This window comes from Sarcophilus harrisii, chromosome 1, assembly GCF_902635505.1.
Source record: "Sarcophilus harrisii chromosome 1, mSarHar1.11, whole genome shotgun sequence".
Classification (NCBI taxonomy): Eukaryota; Metazoa; Chordata; class Mammalia; order Dasyuromorphia; family Dasyuridae; genus Sarcophilus; species Sarcophilus harrisii.
The window spans coordinates 132766498-132785619 of record NC_045426.1 but is presented as its reverse complement, the minus strand read 5'-3'; the positions used below and the strand labels follow the sequence as shown (position 1 = coordinate 132785619).

The 19122-nt window shown below is 37.2% G+C and overlaps 1 protein-coding gene across 3 annotated transcripts in view; it reads left to right on the top strand.

The window, feature by feature from the left end:
- The window catches only part of MROH2B (maestro heat like repeat family member 2B), an 87357-nt gene extending 73909 nt beyond the window's left edge, over positions 1-13448 (top strand). For 2 of the 3 annotated variants that reach the window (XM_003759915.3, XM_031964528.1), the window contains 9 exons: positions 1351-1491; positions 2182-2296; positions 2779-2925; positions 3165-3347; positions 7121-7276; positions 7616-7750; positions 8372-8474; positions 10711-10776; positions 12506-13448. In XM_003759915.3, coding sequence (XP_003759963.1) covers positions 1351-1491; positions 2182-2296; positions 2779-2925; positions 3165-3347; positions 7121-7276; positions 7616-7750; positions 8372-8474; positions 10711-10776; positions 12506-12612 — 1153 coding nt within the window. In that variant the 3' untranslated portion in view covers positions 12613-13448. The remainder of the gene's footprint in view (positions 1-1350; positions 1492-2181; positions 2297-2778; positions 2926-3164; positions 3348-7120; positions 7277-7615; positions 7751-8371; positions 8475-10710; positions 10777-12505) is intronic. The other variant, XM_031964522.1, reaches the window with a different exon arrangement.
- Positions 13449-19122: the final 5674 nt, after the last annotated feature.

The window sequence follows — 19122 nt, the reverse complement described above, 5'->3', positions numbered from 1 at the left end:
GATGCCCATACTATAATCCTATCACCCAGTGAATTTGTTTCATATCTGCAGAAACTTCTGCTGCTTCTCTTGCAAGGGTTTACTTTGATGTTTTACTGTGTTTCAAGAAGAGAGAATGATCCCCAAGAAAGGTTTATACTCCATTCTTAAGCCTTTTTGACCACCCTATCTACATTGTAGTTCTATTTTGTGTAATATACATACATATATATATATATATATACATATATAGTATATGTGTATTTATATATGTTATAATATACATATATGTATATACGTGCATACATATATACAGACGTAGATGTGTATAAAGATACATTAAATCATTCTTTATGCTCCTAATTGAAAAGATCATAATTATCTTTACTAATTACTAACTAGAGCTACAATATCCTACACATATAGCAACAGCTAACATTTATAAACTATGCTAAGCACTTTGTATGTATTATTTCATTTAATTCTTACAACAACTCTGGAAGATAGGTGCTATTATTATCTTCACTTCACAGATAAGAAAATTGAAGCAAACAACAATTAAGTGATCTGCCTAGACTCACAGAGCTAATAAGTGTCTGAGACCAGATTTGAATTCAGGCAATCCTGAGTTTATGCCCAATGTTCTAACCACTGCACCACCTAGTGGCCTCCAAATACATATATGAGCTAAATTACATATTTATCCATATAATTGAATTTATATGTGTATATATAATTATATGAATTATGGGTTCATATAATTTTAATTGCCTTGTCAGTGACCACAAATAGCCTCTGGCCCTTTGCTCAATCCAACCTGTGCAACAATATGTCCTGTCTTTCTCTTCTCTAAGGCTGATGCAAACTTGCAACTTGGTGCAAACTCATCTGGTTTCTCTTATCACCTTTCCTTTTATTTCGATGGGCTTAGTCCATCCTTTTCCCCTTATTATTATTAAATCTATAGTTAGCTTTCACTTCCTCTTTCTCCTTTCCCCCTTGCCCACTCCCACTCCTTTCTTTTACTTGAACTCAAAATATTCTTATCAAACTTTTTCTCCATGGAATTGCACTTGGCATTTCCTTTTGCTTCCACTTTCCAGATCTGTTAAATTTCACTGCTAACCAAGAATTCCAAGGGAAAGAGAAAGATAATACTTTTTTCATTCCATCTTTGGAGCTTTGGTGACCTCTAAAGCTGATGAGAAATTGTGATGTGGTTTGTTGCCTCCACTAATCTCAGCAGGTCCATCTGGATGAGTCTCCTATTTTCTACCACATATCTCTTACTAATTTGGATGACAAATTATATTTGTGAAAAGAATTGAGCCTAAGCTAGCTCATTTCTCTAATTCTGCCTGTTGTCTTCAGGCTTTCAGCTACCACCCTCAAATGTGTGCAGAACCAAGCTATAAAAGAGGGCCTGGCTAAAGAGTCTGAAGAAGGAGACAACTTGTGGAATCTTCTGAGTAGTCCCCATTCATACCACATAGGAGTGTGTGTGCTGGCCAGGTAATGGTTAGAGACTCTAGGGTTGGTACTGGGGAGGAACAAGAAGTAATTATAAGCTTCCTATTAATTCCACATTGCTTTACACACAGTGTTGCTGAATGAATGTTAAGCACATGAATAAATAAAACAAGAAAAACTTAATAAACTTGGGCTCTCAATTAGGGCTCTCAATTAGCTTTATTTATATTGATTGCCTCACTCAGGATCAAGAAAGAATAATTGAGGGAGAATAATGAAAGGACTGGGAAGAAACAGAAAAGCAAAAACCTATTCACTCATCCAGTAAAAATAAAAGTTGTTACTTATGGGCAATTTTTTTTTTTACAAAGTTGGTTTAAATTCTAGAAGATAGCTCATTTAGAAGTTCCATTCTGACATCCCTTTCCTTTAAGTTTTTTTTTTCCTGGAAAGTTTGTCTCCATCAAAGTATCTAATGCTTTCTCTAATTCAAGGTATTTCTTAGCCTTTTTTTACATCATAGGTGACATTCTGGTGATTCCTATAGACCCACTAGTTAAAGGAAATAAGAAATTCCCAATAGAGGTCAGGAAAAATATACTATTTTCTCCCATCTCCTGAAACCTATCAACAAACTTCTCAGGGGTCCATGGACCCAAAGTTAAAATGCTCTGTCCTAAATGTTTAGAAATGCATTTTCTGTGTCAATATTTTGGCCTTGCCTTTTCCTAGGAGTTTGATCATCTGGCAACAGGAGATCATGATAGGCATCATGGAGCACATGTTCCCATCGCTTTCTTCAACCTCAGAGACCTTCCGAATAATGGGCACAGCATTCTTCTCTGAGGCAAGGCCCAACACGGCTCACAGAATTTTATTCTCCCCCTTGGAGTTACTTTTCAGACCATAAGACTTAGATTCAGATTACTGTGGCCAAGTCAAAGACAAAAACTACTATTTCCCAAACCTTATCTTCACAATTAGACTGTCTTTCAAGATTCTATGAATTCTGACAATGGTACATGGTGGGGAAAGGATAAAAAGGCTCTAAATTTGCTGTTAAATCTAAAATTGCTAGCAAATCTTACCGTATTGCAAAGTTCTGAAAAGAATTCTGAATGAAGATTCATCCTCGGGACTGTCCATATCCAGAAACCTGACTTCTGTCAACAGCCACCAACATCTAGGTCCAGTTATTCTCTCTCCTGTCTCCCAAAAATACTTAGAACCCATTTCTAAATTATGTGTTAATTGGCTCCTTTGCCTTCTTGACTTCTGAAAAAGGGAAAACTCTAATTCTAAGACTAATTGTAATTATGTTCATTTCAGCTCATGAAAGAGCCATTTCTTTGGAAACAGGGGAATCTAAGAGAAGTTCTGTTTGTAATCGATCAGAGTGCTTGGGACACCAACACTACTTTGAGACAAATGGCAATCAGAGGACTTGGGAATGTGGCCATAGGAGCCCCACAAAAGGTAAAAGAATTTATGAGTATTAAAATAAATAAATGTCACATTTTTAAGCTGAGATTTTTGTTATTTTTCTCAAATGTATCCACTTGATTATCAAAAATTTAAGTAAAGATACTACCAAATGAAACTGAAATGGGTATTCATGAATCTATGTGATCCCACAGAGAATTCTGGGTTTCTTGCTCCCTACTTCCTATTTTCTGCATCAATTATTATCATTAAGAGGCCTATTTTCTCAACAGGTGAAGAAAAACAAGCAAATGCTATTAGAAACAGTCATCAGAGGCCTCTACCACTTGACTCGCACAGAAGTCATCTGTGAAAGCTTAAAGGCATTGAAAAAAATCCTAGAATTGCTCACTGACAAAGATGTGAGCTTCTACTTCAAAGAAATCGTGCTGCAAACGAGAACCTTCTTTGAAGATGTAAGTGATTCAGATCCAGGAATCCTCCCCAACAAAAAGAGTTTACAAGTGTGGAAACCTAGCACAGAGGTGCTAAGTCCTAAGTGAGGGGTCTGATGGAAGGTATCCCTCCTCCTATTTTATTTATCCTAGCTCTTCCTTCTCCTAAATTTTTGTCAGATGGGAAATGTTCATCTACTCCATGTTCTGCCTTCAGGAAATATCACTGAAAAACATCCCAGACAGGCGAGAATCATTCTATATTTAAATTCTGCCAGAGGAAAAGATTCAATAACTTCTCTCAGTAATGCATTCCAATATTTATCCTTCCTCAAAATCAGGAAATCATATATTTGTCAACTCAAATCCTGTTTCTTCCTCTTGTTCTGGTATCAATGGAGATGGAAAATAGCTAGTCATGTCTCTATATAAGATTTGAAGTATTTGAAAAGTATAATTAAAGCATCAGCCTACTTTGCAGACTAAAAAGTTTCATCTTCTATTTTCCTACTAGCACCAATTGCCCAGTCTTTTGTAGTTCTCTGAGCCTTCTCTAAATTTCTAAGTTTCTATAGCCCAGAATTAGACAAAACAATCTAGATAAGATTGAAGTGGAACTGAATATATTATAAGGTAAAAATTCTTTCATAATTCCAATTTTTTTCTCATTTATCGGTCAATCAACACGTCTCTATTTAAAGCACCAGCCATGTTCCAGGCACTCTGCTAAGCAATAGGGCTACATGTGTGAAGAATGAAAGGATCCTTTCTCATCCTAATTTCTGGTTTGTTTTTGTGGGTATTGTGTTACAATCCTGATTTATGATCAGTTGGATTAGAATCCTGTTCTCCAGAATAAGTGGCCCACATCCCATCCACTATGCTATGTTCTTCAAAATGAATGAACATGTTTCTATTCTTCCTTCACATAGATAATTAATGATCAGCTTAATCCAGGGCCTAAAAATGACTCTTACAAAGAACCACTTGTTATACTCTTCCCTCCTCTTCTCCTCCCATCCCCTCCTCCCCATTTGACACTGATCCTTGATAACAATTCTCTGAATCTGACCTTCCTATCACAAATTTACATAATAGTTGTGTACTCTAGAATAGATATGTTCTTAGTATCATTGTAGAAAACAGACTCTAAAGAATCATTGAAGTCAAGTTAAATTATAGCCTATCATTTTGCTTACATCTACCTAGGCTGTCAGTTTGCCACAGGAGGAAATTGGATTAGTTTGATAAGTCTTGGGCTTTTACAGAGCCATTTTGTTTATTATGCATGTAGCCTGTTTTCTTCAAAGAGTTTACAAATTTATTTTGTGATTTGTTTCATCCTATATTTTTCACTGTGTTATGTTGCTGGAATACAATCTGTAATTTTGAATCATTGCCTTTCTTTTCAAAATAGAAATACTACATTATTCATTTCTAATTTCCAGACATGATGCCCTCTGTTCCTTCCTCAATACCTATATCCCCAACACTCTAGGATTTCTCTAAAATTGTAACTGTGTAAATCATCTAGAATTAGGAATTGATTTTGGTTAAATAGGAAGGCAGAGAAACAGACTGGAGAAAGTAGAAGACAACAGGAAGAATTATGTGCAGTAGACCAACCTAGATGATTTTGTCCATTTTGAAACCATAGAATTTGTTGGATTAAATGACTCTGCTTTTTCTTGTATAATTATTTGTTTTTTTTTCTTTTTTCTTTTTCTTTTTTTTTTTTTTTTTTTTTTTGGCTGAGACAATTGGGGTTAAGTGACTTGCCCAGGGTCACACAGCTAGGAAGAGTTGTGTCTTGAGGCCAGATTTGAACTCAGGTATTCCTTACTTCAGGGCTGGTGCTCTATCCACTGCACCACTTAGCTGCCCTACTGTTTTCTTTTTTCTTGTAATAATAAGGGGCAGTTTCTTTTTATCCTATTTCCCCTTTATACTGTAACTTGTACAATCTCTAATTCCTCCTTTAGTTTTCTGCTTTTTACTATTTTTTTATTCCTTTGTATATCTTTTATATCAATAGGAATAATCATCAATGATTATGAGGTAGTATTTGTATTGTCCCAATCTAATGTGAGAGCACTGAGATTTAACGCATACCTTGTGGAAAAATTAGACCTGTCATTCAATGCAAAGCAATAGACCTTTATTTGGTACATTTCAACTCATACAGAAGAACTTAAGCTATCCAAATATGGGAACATGGAGGGTTAGGCAAGGGCAACATCTGGATAACAAGCAACAAGAAAAGGATATCAGGGCAGTACCCACCCTCAAGCAAGGGCAGCAGCCACCAACTTAAAGAGTCACTGTTTCCACTGGGTACAATGTTGCTGCTAAACTCCAAACCTTCCCAGATTAAGTGGTTAGTGCGTTTAGGTCCATCAATATATGCATCAGGGCAGCTTAGGGACCCTGAACAAAGTTATGTATTTTATAGGAGGAACAGGTTCTTTAGCAGGTATACCTCATTGACAGGAAAATGCTAAATAGGGTGGAGCTGAAAATTTCTAACTTGGAAGGATCCAGAAATAAAAGATTTCAGAAATGAAAGGAGCTTTAGGCAGGAATAGGTTATAACTATAACCAGGAAAGCCTATTTCAAGAAAATTAGATCCCCCCCCCAAAAAAAAGCAAAACAAAAGACTACTACAATTTTTATTGTACTTTTAATAATTTCCTTTAAAAATGGCCGATGCTCTCTGACCATTTTTGTCTCTTCCTTCCAATAAATGTGTCATTTAAATCTCAAAATCTGAAAAAAAATCTTTCAAATGTATTTTTCTGACTTTTCCCTCTTTTTAGGACTCTGAACTCTTGACTACAACATATTTTTCTGACAAAATGAAAATCTCAATTGTAACTCCAACAGCTCTTCCCTTATCCCCACCCCCTTCCTCATTCTGTTAAAGTTTGCTCTAATTATTGGCTGAAGTGTTACACAGAAGACCATAGAATAATTTATTATTTATGCAGCTCCATAGAATCCCATTCCAGAAAGGCATAGATTTCTAACTGACTGAATTCTTCTTTCACTCTGAGACCTTACAAATCATCTCTGAGTTTCTTGGACAACTGTTAGAGAATATTTAGGATCATATTTGTTGGAACAACTTTGGTCACTAGTTCACATCAACCCTAATCTAATATAGTAAAAGCAGATAAATCAGGACCAATTACAACACCAGAACAGTCCATGAGTATTCAATAGTTCCAACCCAGATTCTTGCTTCACATGTGGCAATAGATTGCCATCACTATGGTCAATTTTTTCCTTACTTCCTCAAAGGCAAAAACGATGCCTTCTGTCTCATATCACCCTTTTCCACTCATTTCCTCACATTTCTAATTCTCTAAACCCAACAGATCCAGTTTTTTAAAATTCACATGGAGCAAGGTTATGGATGTGGAGAGAAAACAGTTCATTTCTATGCCAGGGGTTCTTAATCTGTGGTCCATGAATTTGCTGTAGATATATAGATAGATAGATAGATAGATAGATAGATAGATAGATGATAAAAAAATAAAAATATAAGAAAATATAAGATGGAGATATAGAGGTATATATATAATTGTCTTCCTAAGTACTTCTATGTATTTTTTTTTTTGGGCTTTTGAAAACATCCTGAGAAGGGTCATAGCCTTCACTAGACTTTCAGAAGGGTCTATGTCTCACAAATGATTAGAATCCCTAGACTATTACCTCCTTTGCAAATTGTAGAGACAGGAGGGCCCAGGAGTTGAAAGTCTCATTTACCTAGAGGATGTGTTTGTGGCTACAGGAGCAGGATGATGTCAGGCTGACTGCATTCTTCTTGTTTGAAGATCTGGCATCTCTAACAGGAAAAAGGTGGAAAATGTTTTTTACTGAAGAAATTAAAAAGAGCATGATTTCATTCGTTCTCCACCTCTGGGATCCCAACCCAAAGATAGGTACGGTAAGTGAAATAGCACGAAAGCCCAACCCTCTTTACTCCCCTCCCTCCTGAGAGAGAACAGAGAACTTGCAGACCCCCTAACCCACTCAATTGAAAAACTAACTATGATACTTCTGCTCAGGTGGCATGGTCTCTAAAAGTCATTTCTGGAATATTGATGGTCTCTCCAAATCTCCTTTGGATATGATATTTGATATTTGAATGATCTTAAGTCTCCTAGAGTCATTGACACTTCCTGTTCCTGATTCCCATTGCCTCTCAGGATTCTCTCCTGGCTGGGATGGAGATTTTCTTAATTGTTGGAAGTCAGAGAGTAGAGCAGAAAATTTTGTTTTCTAGGCCTGTCGTGATGCCTTGGCTGCCTGTATCCCATTTCTTGGTGTCCAAGATTTACATGCACTACTGGACCGCTTTGTTGACTGCCAGGAGATGCCAAAGAACAAGGAATTCTATAGAGATCTATGCATGAAGCTGGTGAGTAAGGGGCAGGTGTACCAATGAAAGTCTCAGGTTCTAAGAAAAGAAAAAAAGTCCATCAGGGTGACCAGTTACATTCTTCTCCAGAATGGTTTGGGAAAATCAGAGCTAGGCAAATGGAATAAATGAACACTGACCACATACAGTGAGAACTCTTGCCATCATTACCATTCCACTCTAACACCCTAGCTAAATTAAAGTTAGTGTTTTTTACCTCTCCAGCCCCAGAATGCCACTACTGAATTCAGGACAGTATAGGATAGGATCTATACCTGTGATTTCACTGATATAAGGGTTTACTGGATGAAGCACAATCTCCATATTAATGAAGGATGTCACCTTCTCTGCAGCTTATAGTCTTAGAAGATTTTACAAGAGCACCTGGAAATTTAAGTGCAGCCTCATCCCAGAATGTGTGAAGGGGAAAAGTGTAAGAAGACTAAAAAGATAGGAAGGGAAGAAGTAGTGAAGGAGGAGCTTTATGTGCCAAATAGAGGCTATATAAGGGTTCACATTTCTTCATTCCCTTTTAAATCTTTGCTTGCAGGATTTGAGAGAGGAAAAGAGCCAATTAATCCCTCTTCCAGCTCCTACCAGTTTAATGTTCATTTCTCCTAGGCAAAGAAAAACCAGGATCTCCTCTGGATCCTTCACACACACACGTTTGCCTATTTCAGTAGTTCCTGGGAAGGAATCCGAAGTGGTGCAGCCAAATTAACAGGTCAGGTCAAGTCTCCTCTGTTACTCTCTTGTTCCTCGCTTCTAAAGCCTTCCTTTCCTGGAATCTGTCCCAATGAAATCCTACCATGATAAAGTATCCCAGAAAAATAGGCAAGATCTTTCCCAACAAAGAGTTCCTGGCTGCCTTTCTTTGCAAGTACCCTTGGTTCTCAAAGTCTGGTCCAAAGCATCCTGGGAATCTCTGAAATCCTTTCAGAGAGTCTATAAATTCATAATTAGTTTTTTTTATTTTTAATGTGGTCAATATCTATAACTATAAACCACATAAACAAAAACTCTTTGGACAGATCCTCAATCAATTTTTAATAGGATAAAGATATTGAGAACAAAAGTTTGAGGACCACTGCCTTAGTATGTCTCCAAAGCAGAGAATCCCAGAAGCTTAGAGCTGGAAGGGATCATGAAGGCAGTTTATTTCGACTCAAAACAAGAATCTTCACCATACCCTTCAGTGTACCTGACAAGTAACTGATCTCTCTTTGCTAGAAAATTGCTAATGATAGGCAACCCCTGGAGGCAATGCATTTCTCTTTGGGCTGGCTCCAATGATTAGGAAACTTTCCTACATCACAACTAGAATTGTATTTATGTACTGTCCACCCATAGTTCCCTATAGAGGGGCTTGTTTCTTATGCTATAATTCAAATGTACATATGTGTTCTTATTCTCCACTTTATACTCCAAGTTCAAGTTAGATCTCTTTCTCCACTGTCCATCTGATATACCAGGTTCAATACAAACTCCCTGTCTTTTGAGAATGTTGTCTACACATGCTCAAACCCTCCTATAAACTAAAATACCTTCCTTTCTTAAGACTTCCCCTCTCAATTATGGAAGGACCACCATAGTGGGAACCTGGAAGATAACATAGGTGTTATCCTCAGCTTTTCCCCCACCTCATATCCAACTTGTTTCCCAGAACCGTGGTTTTAATCCTTACTTCCAAGATACATCTTTCCAATGAACATCTGCTCTAATTGCCACTGACATTACCACTATTCTGATACAAGTCCTCATCACGTCATGTCTGGACTAACTGCAATAATCTGCTGGTTGTCGTCTATCCATAAGCCTCTCCCCAGTCTAACCCATCCTTCACTCAACTGCCAAACTGTTGTTCCCAAAGCACAGACTGATCCTGTCATTACCATACTCAGTAAACAGCAATCATGTCCTGTCTCCAGGATCCAGTATAAAATCTTATGTTTGGCATTCAAAGTTCATCATAACCTGGTCCCTTTCCAACTTTATACCTTACTCCACAGCATATACTCTACAATTCAGTGACGTTGGCCTCCTTACTATTTCTCATATAAGAAAATCTTACAACTTTTGAGCATTTTCAATAACTACTATTATCTATATCTGGATTACTCTTTCTCCTCATCACTGCATCCAAACTTCTGGTTTCAAGTCCCTGTTTCTATAAGAAGCTTTCCTGATTTCTCTAATTGCTCATGGATTCCTTGTGTTGATTATCTCTAATTCATCCTGTATACAATTCATTTGTATAATAGTCATCTTCAAGCTTTCACCCCCATTAGACTGTGAACTTCTTGAGATCTTTGTATCCCTAGCACTTAGAACAATGCCTAGCATATAAGCAGACATTTAATAAATGCTTATGGACTGATTAACCAACGGGATATCTGGGTTCTCTAAGAATTACTTAGCACTTGTTATATTATCTTGGAAAAATTGCTTAAATAACTTTGATCTCAGTTTCCTTCTCTGTGAAATGTAGGAAATGATTTTTTTAGAGTCTCCGATGGTTCTAATACTCTAGGTTCAGGTTCCACATTTTTTTTCTACTTAATCTGCATCAATTATCCCAGTCCACACTGATAATTCCTTATCTGAATTCCCACAACTTTTTTAATACTTAATAGTTCCATAGGTATTAGTCTAATCAATTGACACCTTTTTATATTACTCTTCTTGATTACACACCTCTCCTCTCCCTGGCTCCTTGCATAGTACTGGACGTATAGAAGCCACTCAGTATTTATTATGATTCCAGCTAGAGCATCAATCCTCACATCTCCTTAAGAAGGAACGTCCAAAGTGAAGATTTACCTTCCATGTATACAACCAACATCATAGCTCAGTTTTTAATAAGATCCCATTTCCTCTTCCTCCTCCCCTACTACCACCACATCTTAACATTTGTTACCTCTAGTATTGAAGTAAATGTTCCCTCATCCTCTTGAATTTAGATGCCATTATTCAAAATGTGACACCTCAGTTCTTGGAGATGCTGGACCGAGAACAATTGGACTCATGTAAGTACCAAATACAATTTTTGCCTAGCTCAGAGCTGTATCCAAAAAAAAAAGTAATATTATACTTACTTGAGCTCTGGGTGAACCTGAAAGCTTTGATAGCACTGCTTGAGGCACTTGAATCAAAGTTAGAGAAAGTAGAGAGAGAAATTTCTCAAGAACTCCAAACTCAGATTAGAGTCCAATACCAATTACTGAGCCCCACTCCCACCAGTCAGTGTCAACCTGCTTCTACTTTCTAATTTCCTACAAGATTACTGAGATCTAAGGCCAGGTTCTTTTCTTCCCCACAACCCATAAACAGAGGATCCTTTCTCCCACTTGCTACAGGTTAAGTGAGGTAATGGATCTCATCTGTAGAGTGGGGATAATAATAACACCTATTTTACAGAGTTGTGAGAAACTAATAAAATAATGACTGCTCTGCAAACCTTAAAGTGGTGCATCATTGTGAGCTATGGTGGCTATTAGGGAGGCAGGATGATACACAATATAATAAGGTAAAAGAAAGCAACACTGAAACATCTAAACTCAGATCAATACAATGTTAATTCTTGACTTCTCAAAATAGCTACAATCAATATGCCTGCCCCAGAAAGATGGCAGAAGAATACAGGGGAAGAATGACAAACCCAGAGCCAAGCATTCTTTGTGTTCCAGATGGATTTGTTATGCTGTACCTTCTCTATTCTAAAGGAAGATTCTTTTTGGTAGAGGAAGAGAGCATTGCAAATAACAGAGATATCTATAAAAAACATTGGAAGAAAGGAGGGAGGAAAGGAGTGATATAGACACAAGAAAAAAGAAATGAAAGGGAGGAAAAAAGCAAAGGAGGGTGTAATGGGCTGAGGCTTGAGTTGATGCACTGAGGTCCCAAGCACATGAGGCTAAATAGTAATTGGACTATACTCTATTAATATATATGCTTGGAGAAAGAATGGCCCCCGCCCACTCTCTATGCAAGTCCTGATGTGTTGTATAGGAAATGATGATTTTGGTGGGTGGAGGCAGAGGGGCAGGAAGAGAGGTTGGGAGAGACGGCTGGCTGGGTTCTGTTCTAGTGGCTGCTGGTTTTGTGGCTTCTGATCTGGCTAGCTTCTTGACTCAGCTGCACACATTGCTATTGCCGATTTCCTTCTACCTCCAATCTTTCTTCATCTCTACTGAGAATAAAGATTGAATATTTTCCCCTAACCTGAATTCCCAACTCCAGCTGATTTTAAAACATGCGGTCATCACAGGAGGGAGAGAAGGGGAGGAAGAAGGGAAGAAGGAAAGGAGGAAAAGAAGAGAGGAGAAAGGAAAGGAAGAAGAAGGAAAGGCAAGAAAAGTAGGAAGGAAAGGAAGAAGGGAAGAAGGCAAAGTAGAGGAGGAAAAAAGAAAGAAGACAGGAAGGGAAGAATGAAGGAAAGGAAAGAGGAAGAGAACTATCTTAGGTTCGAATCTCCTTTCTAGTACTCCTTCAGGAATAATTTTGTGCTTCAATTTTCTCTTCCATAAAAGAGAGAATATTCTTTTAGTACCTACCAAAGGGTTGTGGTGAGGAAAGTATTTTTCAAAACTTAAAAGCATTATATAAACGTGAATTGCTGTCATTAATACCTATGACCTGAGTTGGGGAATTGGCCCTACAAGGCAACACTTGCTTCTCTGATTTTTTGTTGCCTCTCCAGTTATGATCTCTAAATGCCTCCTCATTCATTGACTTTTCCTTTCTCTTCTATTTCAGGTCTCCAGGCACTTAGGGAAGATCCCTGTGTCAGTGTCCAGAGAGCTGCTGAAGCCGCCATGCAGACCTTCTTGAGAAGATGTAGAGAGATAGGCAACCGTTCATAAACTGTCAGGAAATAAACTGCTGGGCTTTTTATATGACTGAATCTAGTCTTCATCCTAATCCCTCATAATTCTGCAGTGTCCCAGGAAAGGGCTAGCACATGAGAGCTGGCAATCTTGTCACAATAGTAGCTTACTCTTCTCCAGATTCAGACACTACCATGCCAGTCTGAATTCTGGTACAATTAGTGCCCCCAGCATTTCATTTCTGGAGCACTTCTTTGACTCATCTGGTAGCACCTCCTCTCCCACAAGTTTTTGTCAGATTTGTCCTTGCTCCCAGAAATTTCAAATTCCAGAAAATTTCAGAAAAGCCTATTAAGGTATTGTTTTTAAGTTTATCAAGTGGAAGTCATGATCATTCTCCACATATTATCTTTTCCTCTTCCATCTTTGTCCCCACTGGAAGCAGCGTGACCCAGACACCTCTCTCTCATTTAACAAGTAGTCTTACAATCACTATTAATTTGCCCAAGTCTTCAGTAGCTAAAGGATTTGTGATTCTGTCATCATGTGATCTTCCTGCGATGACCAAGATAGCAACAAAGTATACCTTAAAAGAACAGATTTGCCTGGGACTCAGAGAACTCAAACAATTTTCCAAGGTAAAGCTTATTTGTTTCAAACCAAGCTATGTAAGTAATAAGATTTGAACTCACATCTTCCTGACTACCAACTTGGGCATATCATTCTATCTTCTCAAATGTAATTTATAAGCTAAGATTTATCACTTGTTTTCTGTGAAAGAAACTTTTTGCTCTAAGAGTCATTCAGTACGCATTTATTAAACGTCTATTATGTGCCAGGCACTGTATTAAGTACTGGGGGTACAAAACAAGGGGAAAGGGTCTTTGTTCTCAATAACCTCATTTGCATCCCAAAACTTATGCTTCTATATATTCTAGAGTGTGGTAAGGGATTGGGGGTGGTGATGGTGGTATTGTTATTTTTTTCTAAGCCTCCAAGACTATACAATCTTTCCTCTACTCTTCCCCCCAAATCATTGATGATTCCCTTTCTATTTTGTCCTAATGTTCTTCCTATACTCTGTTATTAGTTTGAACCCTACCTAATCATCTAACCCTGGGAATATGTTTGGCCTCCCAGACCCTTCAGTGGACCAAGTAAGACCCCATAAGTGGGACTCATCTGAGCACTGGAGGCAGGGCATAAAAGTTTAGCTGATCTGCCTCACAGGTTGCCTTCAGTTAGATGACTTTTAGGAATGACAAGATACAATGTGAAAGCTCTTTATGTGATTATATTCAACCATCTCATATAACAAGATAAACCTAGTAAGATTAGAAGCAATTCAATGACATGTTCCATGACTTAAATTTCTTTAGTAAGCCTTGCCATGGTGTCGCACAGTCTTGTGTACATAACTGCTCAATTAATAATAATTGCCTGTCTGGTCAGTTTATCCTCCCATCCAGTTAAATCAAAGGCTGTTCTAGTAGTCCAGGATTTAGTAATACTTTCCCTATAGATTTTAATTCCATTTAGTATTTATTGAACATTAGGAAGTGCTGTGTTGCCTACCCATTCGTTTGATTTTAGGATTTGGGGGACATAGTAGAATTTAAATGGACTTGAGCCAAATAACTATTTGTTTTCTTTTGCACAGCCATTGTATGTGATCATTTTATCCTGAACTACTACTATTCCATTTAATCCACTCTTCTAGGTAAAGTATACTTGATCAGAGGTGTCAAACATAAGGCATGGAGGCTTCCCAAAACACTCCTGGCGTGGTTTAATCCAGATTAAAATGTAATTTGGAAATATTTAATAAAATAAATAAAAATAAACTAAAACCTAGATAATATATTTTAAAACTAAGCTAATATTCAGCCACAGGGATCCTCATGGATAGATTAATGACCCTGTTCTATTTGTTTTATACCACTGCTGTAGGACTTCACAGATTCTTGAAAAGTAGCCAAATGGGCCATCAAAGACAATGTAGAAAATTAACTTTTTACCACAATCTGCCCGACACAGTGCTGGACACTATTAGAATCACTAATAGTTTATAATAGAATATATAGAATAACTAATAGTTAAAACCCAGAATCACTGAGTTTTAAAGTTGGAATAGACTTTAGAGATCATCTGGTCCAATCTTTTCCTTTTGCAGGTGAAAAAAAAATCTAAGACCCAGAAAGGCTGCAGAACTTTCCCTCAAAATCACAAAATTAGTTTGCAACAGACCCAGGACAAAAATTCAGATCCTTAATTAGACCCATCACAAACCCACTTGCTTTAGCTCACAAATTTGAGCACAGAAAAATATATACAATGTACTACTCCTCTCAAAAGCACAAAACGTCTTTTGAATGGTAGGGATGAAATATATTCTTGCATGTAGAAGCAAGATCATTAGTTTTAAGCTATTGCTCTTAATTTCCTAATAATTTGCTCATATCACTGCTTCTTTGGGGCATTTGGGTTAAGCCTCTGAGATAGCAGAAAATACCATAGTTTAGCAGAAAATACCACTTATGAAAGTGTCCATTCTAGGTAGGTGTTCTTTGTAGTGATCAAAGGCTAACCATGTGATGATAACACACTTGTTTAATCTCCTTCCCCTGGCATTCAACCTTTGAGGCTCCTGGAGACACCACCAAACTTGCTGTGGCTTTCAGGAAGGAGTTGTGAAAAAGTATCAATAAAATATTTTTAAGCTATATGTAATCCTTATTCATGACCAAAGAAGTAAAAGACATATCAGTTAAAGCTATTAAAAAAGCTACCATAATCTCTATACATGCTCCCTTCTCTCAGGTACAAGTTTTCTCCTCAAAGCCAATCAGGAAACCTTAGACATTATATCTCTCAATATCTACCTAAAATAACTAAAGTTTTGAAAAGTAATATTGCCTTCTTGAGAATAGGAGAAGTAAAATGGAAAATTCCAGTTATGATGCTGACAATTCTGTCAAGAAAAAAGATCCTGCTGAGTCATTGTGTCAATGACTGAGAGACATGAGGGCACTTGGACCCAAGCTATGCTAAGGGAAATATCTAAATGAAAAGTGAGTTGAGAACTGAAGACAAACCTTACAAAATGGAGAAGGGAACTCTTTGGGGATGAAGGATGGTAGTGGGAGTACAAAGAGAGAAAAGAGCAAATATTAACTACCTGTTTTGTTTATACTGTTACTTCCGGCTCAATATGTCTAAAACTATATATCTCTCCCCTGAAACCAGCTCTTTCCTGAGTTTTCTATTTCTTTTAATGATACCGCTATTTTCTCAATTTACCAAGATCTGAAAATTAAAATCATCTTGGACTCTTAACTTTTTTTCCATGAGAGTACTTCTTTAATACTTCCCACAGCCCTTACAACTACCTGGAAGGCAAATTATATGTGAGCTCAAGATCATTAATATGGGTTTAATATGTCTTTAATGGGTTGTCTTGGAAGCAATCCTGAAAATAAGTGTGTAGAGATCAAAAAAGGGTACAGATAATAGTTTCTCTTAGCCACCATACAGTAGGTTCTGTGCACTCTATAAGGAGTAGCTATAATTCCAGGAAAACTGGGAAAGAAACTCATAGATTCCCTCTACTAGTACCTGGGTTACTCAGATGCCTGTGTTTGAAAGAGGAGGCCAATACCTGGCAGCAGACAGGAGAGGAAGCAAATGAGGATTTGAAAGTCAATGGCATATGAAAAAATGCTCCAAGTCATTATTAATCAGAAATGCAAATTAAGACAACTCTGAGATACCACTAAACACCTGTCAGATTGGCTAGAATGACAGGGAAAGATAATGTGGAATGTTGGAGGGGATGTGGGGAAAACTGGGACACTGATACATTGTTGATGGAATTGTGAATACATCCAGCCATTCTGGGGAGCGATTTGGAACTATACCCAAAAAGTTATCAAATTGTGCATACCCTTTGATCCAGCAGTGTTTCTACTGGGCTTATATCCCAAAGAGATCTTAAAGAAGGAAAAGGGACCTGTATGTGCATGAATGTTTGTGGCAGCCCTGTTTGTAGTGGCCAGAAGCTGGAAACTGAGTGGATGTTGATCAACTGGAGAATGGTTGAGTAAATTGTAGTATATGAATAATATGGAATATTACTGCTCTTTAAGAAATGACCAGCAGGATGATTTCAGAAAGGCCTGGAATGACATGAACTGATGCTGAGTGAAATGAGCAGGATCAGGAGATCATTGTATACTTCAACAACAATACTGTATGATGATCAATTCTGATGGACCTGGCCATCTTCAACAATGAGATGAACCAAATCAGTTCCAATGGAGAAGTAATAAACTAGCGAAAGAACTCTGGGAGATGACTATCAACCACTACATAGAATTCCCAATCCCTCTATTTTTGTCCATCTGCATTTTTGAGTTCCTTCACAGGCTAATTGTACACTAATTCAGAGTCTGATTCTTTTTGTACAGCAAAATAACTATGGACATGTATACATATATTGTATTTGACTTATACTTTAACATATTTAATGTGTATTGATCAACCTGCCATCTGGGGGAGGGGGGGGAAGGAGGGGAAAAGTTAGAACAAAAGGTTTTGCAAGTGTCAATGCTGAAAAATTACCCATGAATATATCTTGTAAATTAAAAGCTATATAATTAAAAAAAAAAAGTCAATGGCAGCAGGAAGCACAGCAGACCTCATGGGATTAGCACAGAGGACTGAATTTCAGAGAAGTGATATAAATACTGTATGGTGACACTGAAAATATTGACAGTGAGTTCAAGTGAGATTATACTTACAGGATTAAAATATCTTCAGGTATGTTTTTAAGGTTTTCATATACTTTTCTCACAAAAGGTAAGTGATCCAAATAATATTATCCCTATTTTCCAGATGATAAAAGTAAAATTCAGAGATATTAATTTGGTTGTGGTCATACAGCTAGTAAAGTCAGAACCAGAACTCAAGCCCAAGTTCTTGTACCTCTAACTCCAGTGTTTTTAAATAGAAATGACTTGTTCATTTCTCTTTGTCTTAATGAAAATAGCCTGCCTGCTTGCAAGTAGGGACAGGTAACAACTTTATGAACTGCCCAGTGGAAAAACTACCCCAAGGATAAGGACAATTAAAAACAAAATAAAGATACCTCCCCCCAAAATAATAGCAGACTTTTAGGCCACAGTCATCTGAAAAACACTATTTGTCCTCCAGGATCATAATATAAGTAAGAATTTTATAGGAATTTTGCTGAAATTTATAGAGTAACCTATTCCTGAAGAGCAGCCACATGTCTTTCAGTCTCTTATTAGAGTTTGTCATCTTATTTAGCCTTTTAATGAGTTTATAAGTAATATTTAGATTGTATTTGCTGTGTTCTTTGTGCTCAGACAACTTACAAGTCCAGCACAACCTCAGAGATCTCTATCCTCATATTATTTTGCAATCTTGCACCCTGTCCTTTAACCCCCACAGTGAGAGATAGGAGCCTTCTGGTAAATCACAAGCATTTGGTTTGGCTGACCTAGCTCAAAAGGCAACTCTGGCAGCAAAGAGGAGCCAAAGGTCAGAGAAAAAAATGAGAACTATTGCTTAATTGGCCTTATACACACATTTTCCATCGTTTTCAAATAAAATGAAAATGAACCTTTTCTGATGACTAATGCAGAAGCTTAGAATGGGTCTACAGATAAAGATTTCCAGATAGCTTTATTTGACCCATACTTCACTCCACTGTATCTATAGTTCTTAGAGCTAGAAGGAATTGTTAAGCACAAGATATGACTTGAAGCTATCAAAAACCCTAAAAGAAGGGTATCACCCTAACAAGTGTACAATTAACTAAAGATGTTCACTTCTTGTTATTGGGGTTTTTTTTTCTCCTTTGCTACTAATTTACATATATTTTTGTTAATAGTCTTAAACTTTAATGAAAAGAGACAAGGGAAACACACAGAACTAAGAGCTAGTAAAGAACAAAAAATTCCATCTAAAACCAGGGCCAGCTTAGAATTTGGAAGTCTTCATGTCTTTTCCATCTCTTGCTTCTCCAGCCTTATTTATTCCTCTTTGTTGTTCAGTCATTTCAGTCACGTCTGACTCTTTATGACCCCATTTTGGATTTTCTTGGTAAAAATATTGGAGTGGTTTGCCATTAATCTTCCTTAGGGATCTTCTCCAATTTCTACTTATGGAATTCCATGATTGATCCTATTTGGAAGTTAATATTAGAAATTGTATTGAAACAATCCTAAAATACTATATAAATGTTAGCTATAGAGGAAACAACTTTATAAATGACCCCAAACCAAATTCTTTCACATTTGGGAAAGAGAAGGGGAAGGGAAGGAGAAAAAGTGAATGAGGATTTGATAGTCGATGGTAAAGGGAAGAGAATTTATGTTCTGCACTTGACATGTTCAGAAAATACAGTCTTAAAAAGATTCTGGTTTTCAAGTCTTCCTCCAGGTTAAGTATGAAAAGGCTCGTTTTCAACAAGTTGACCAATACATGATGGACATTATGATCCATGAAAAAGTTTATTAAAAA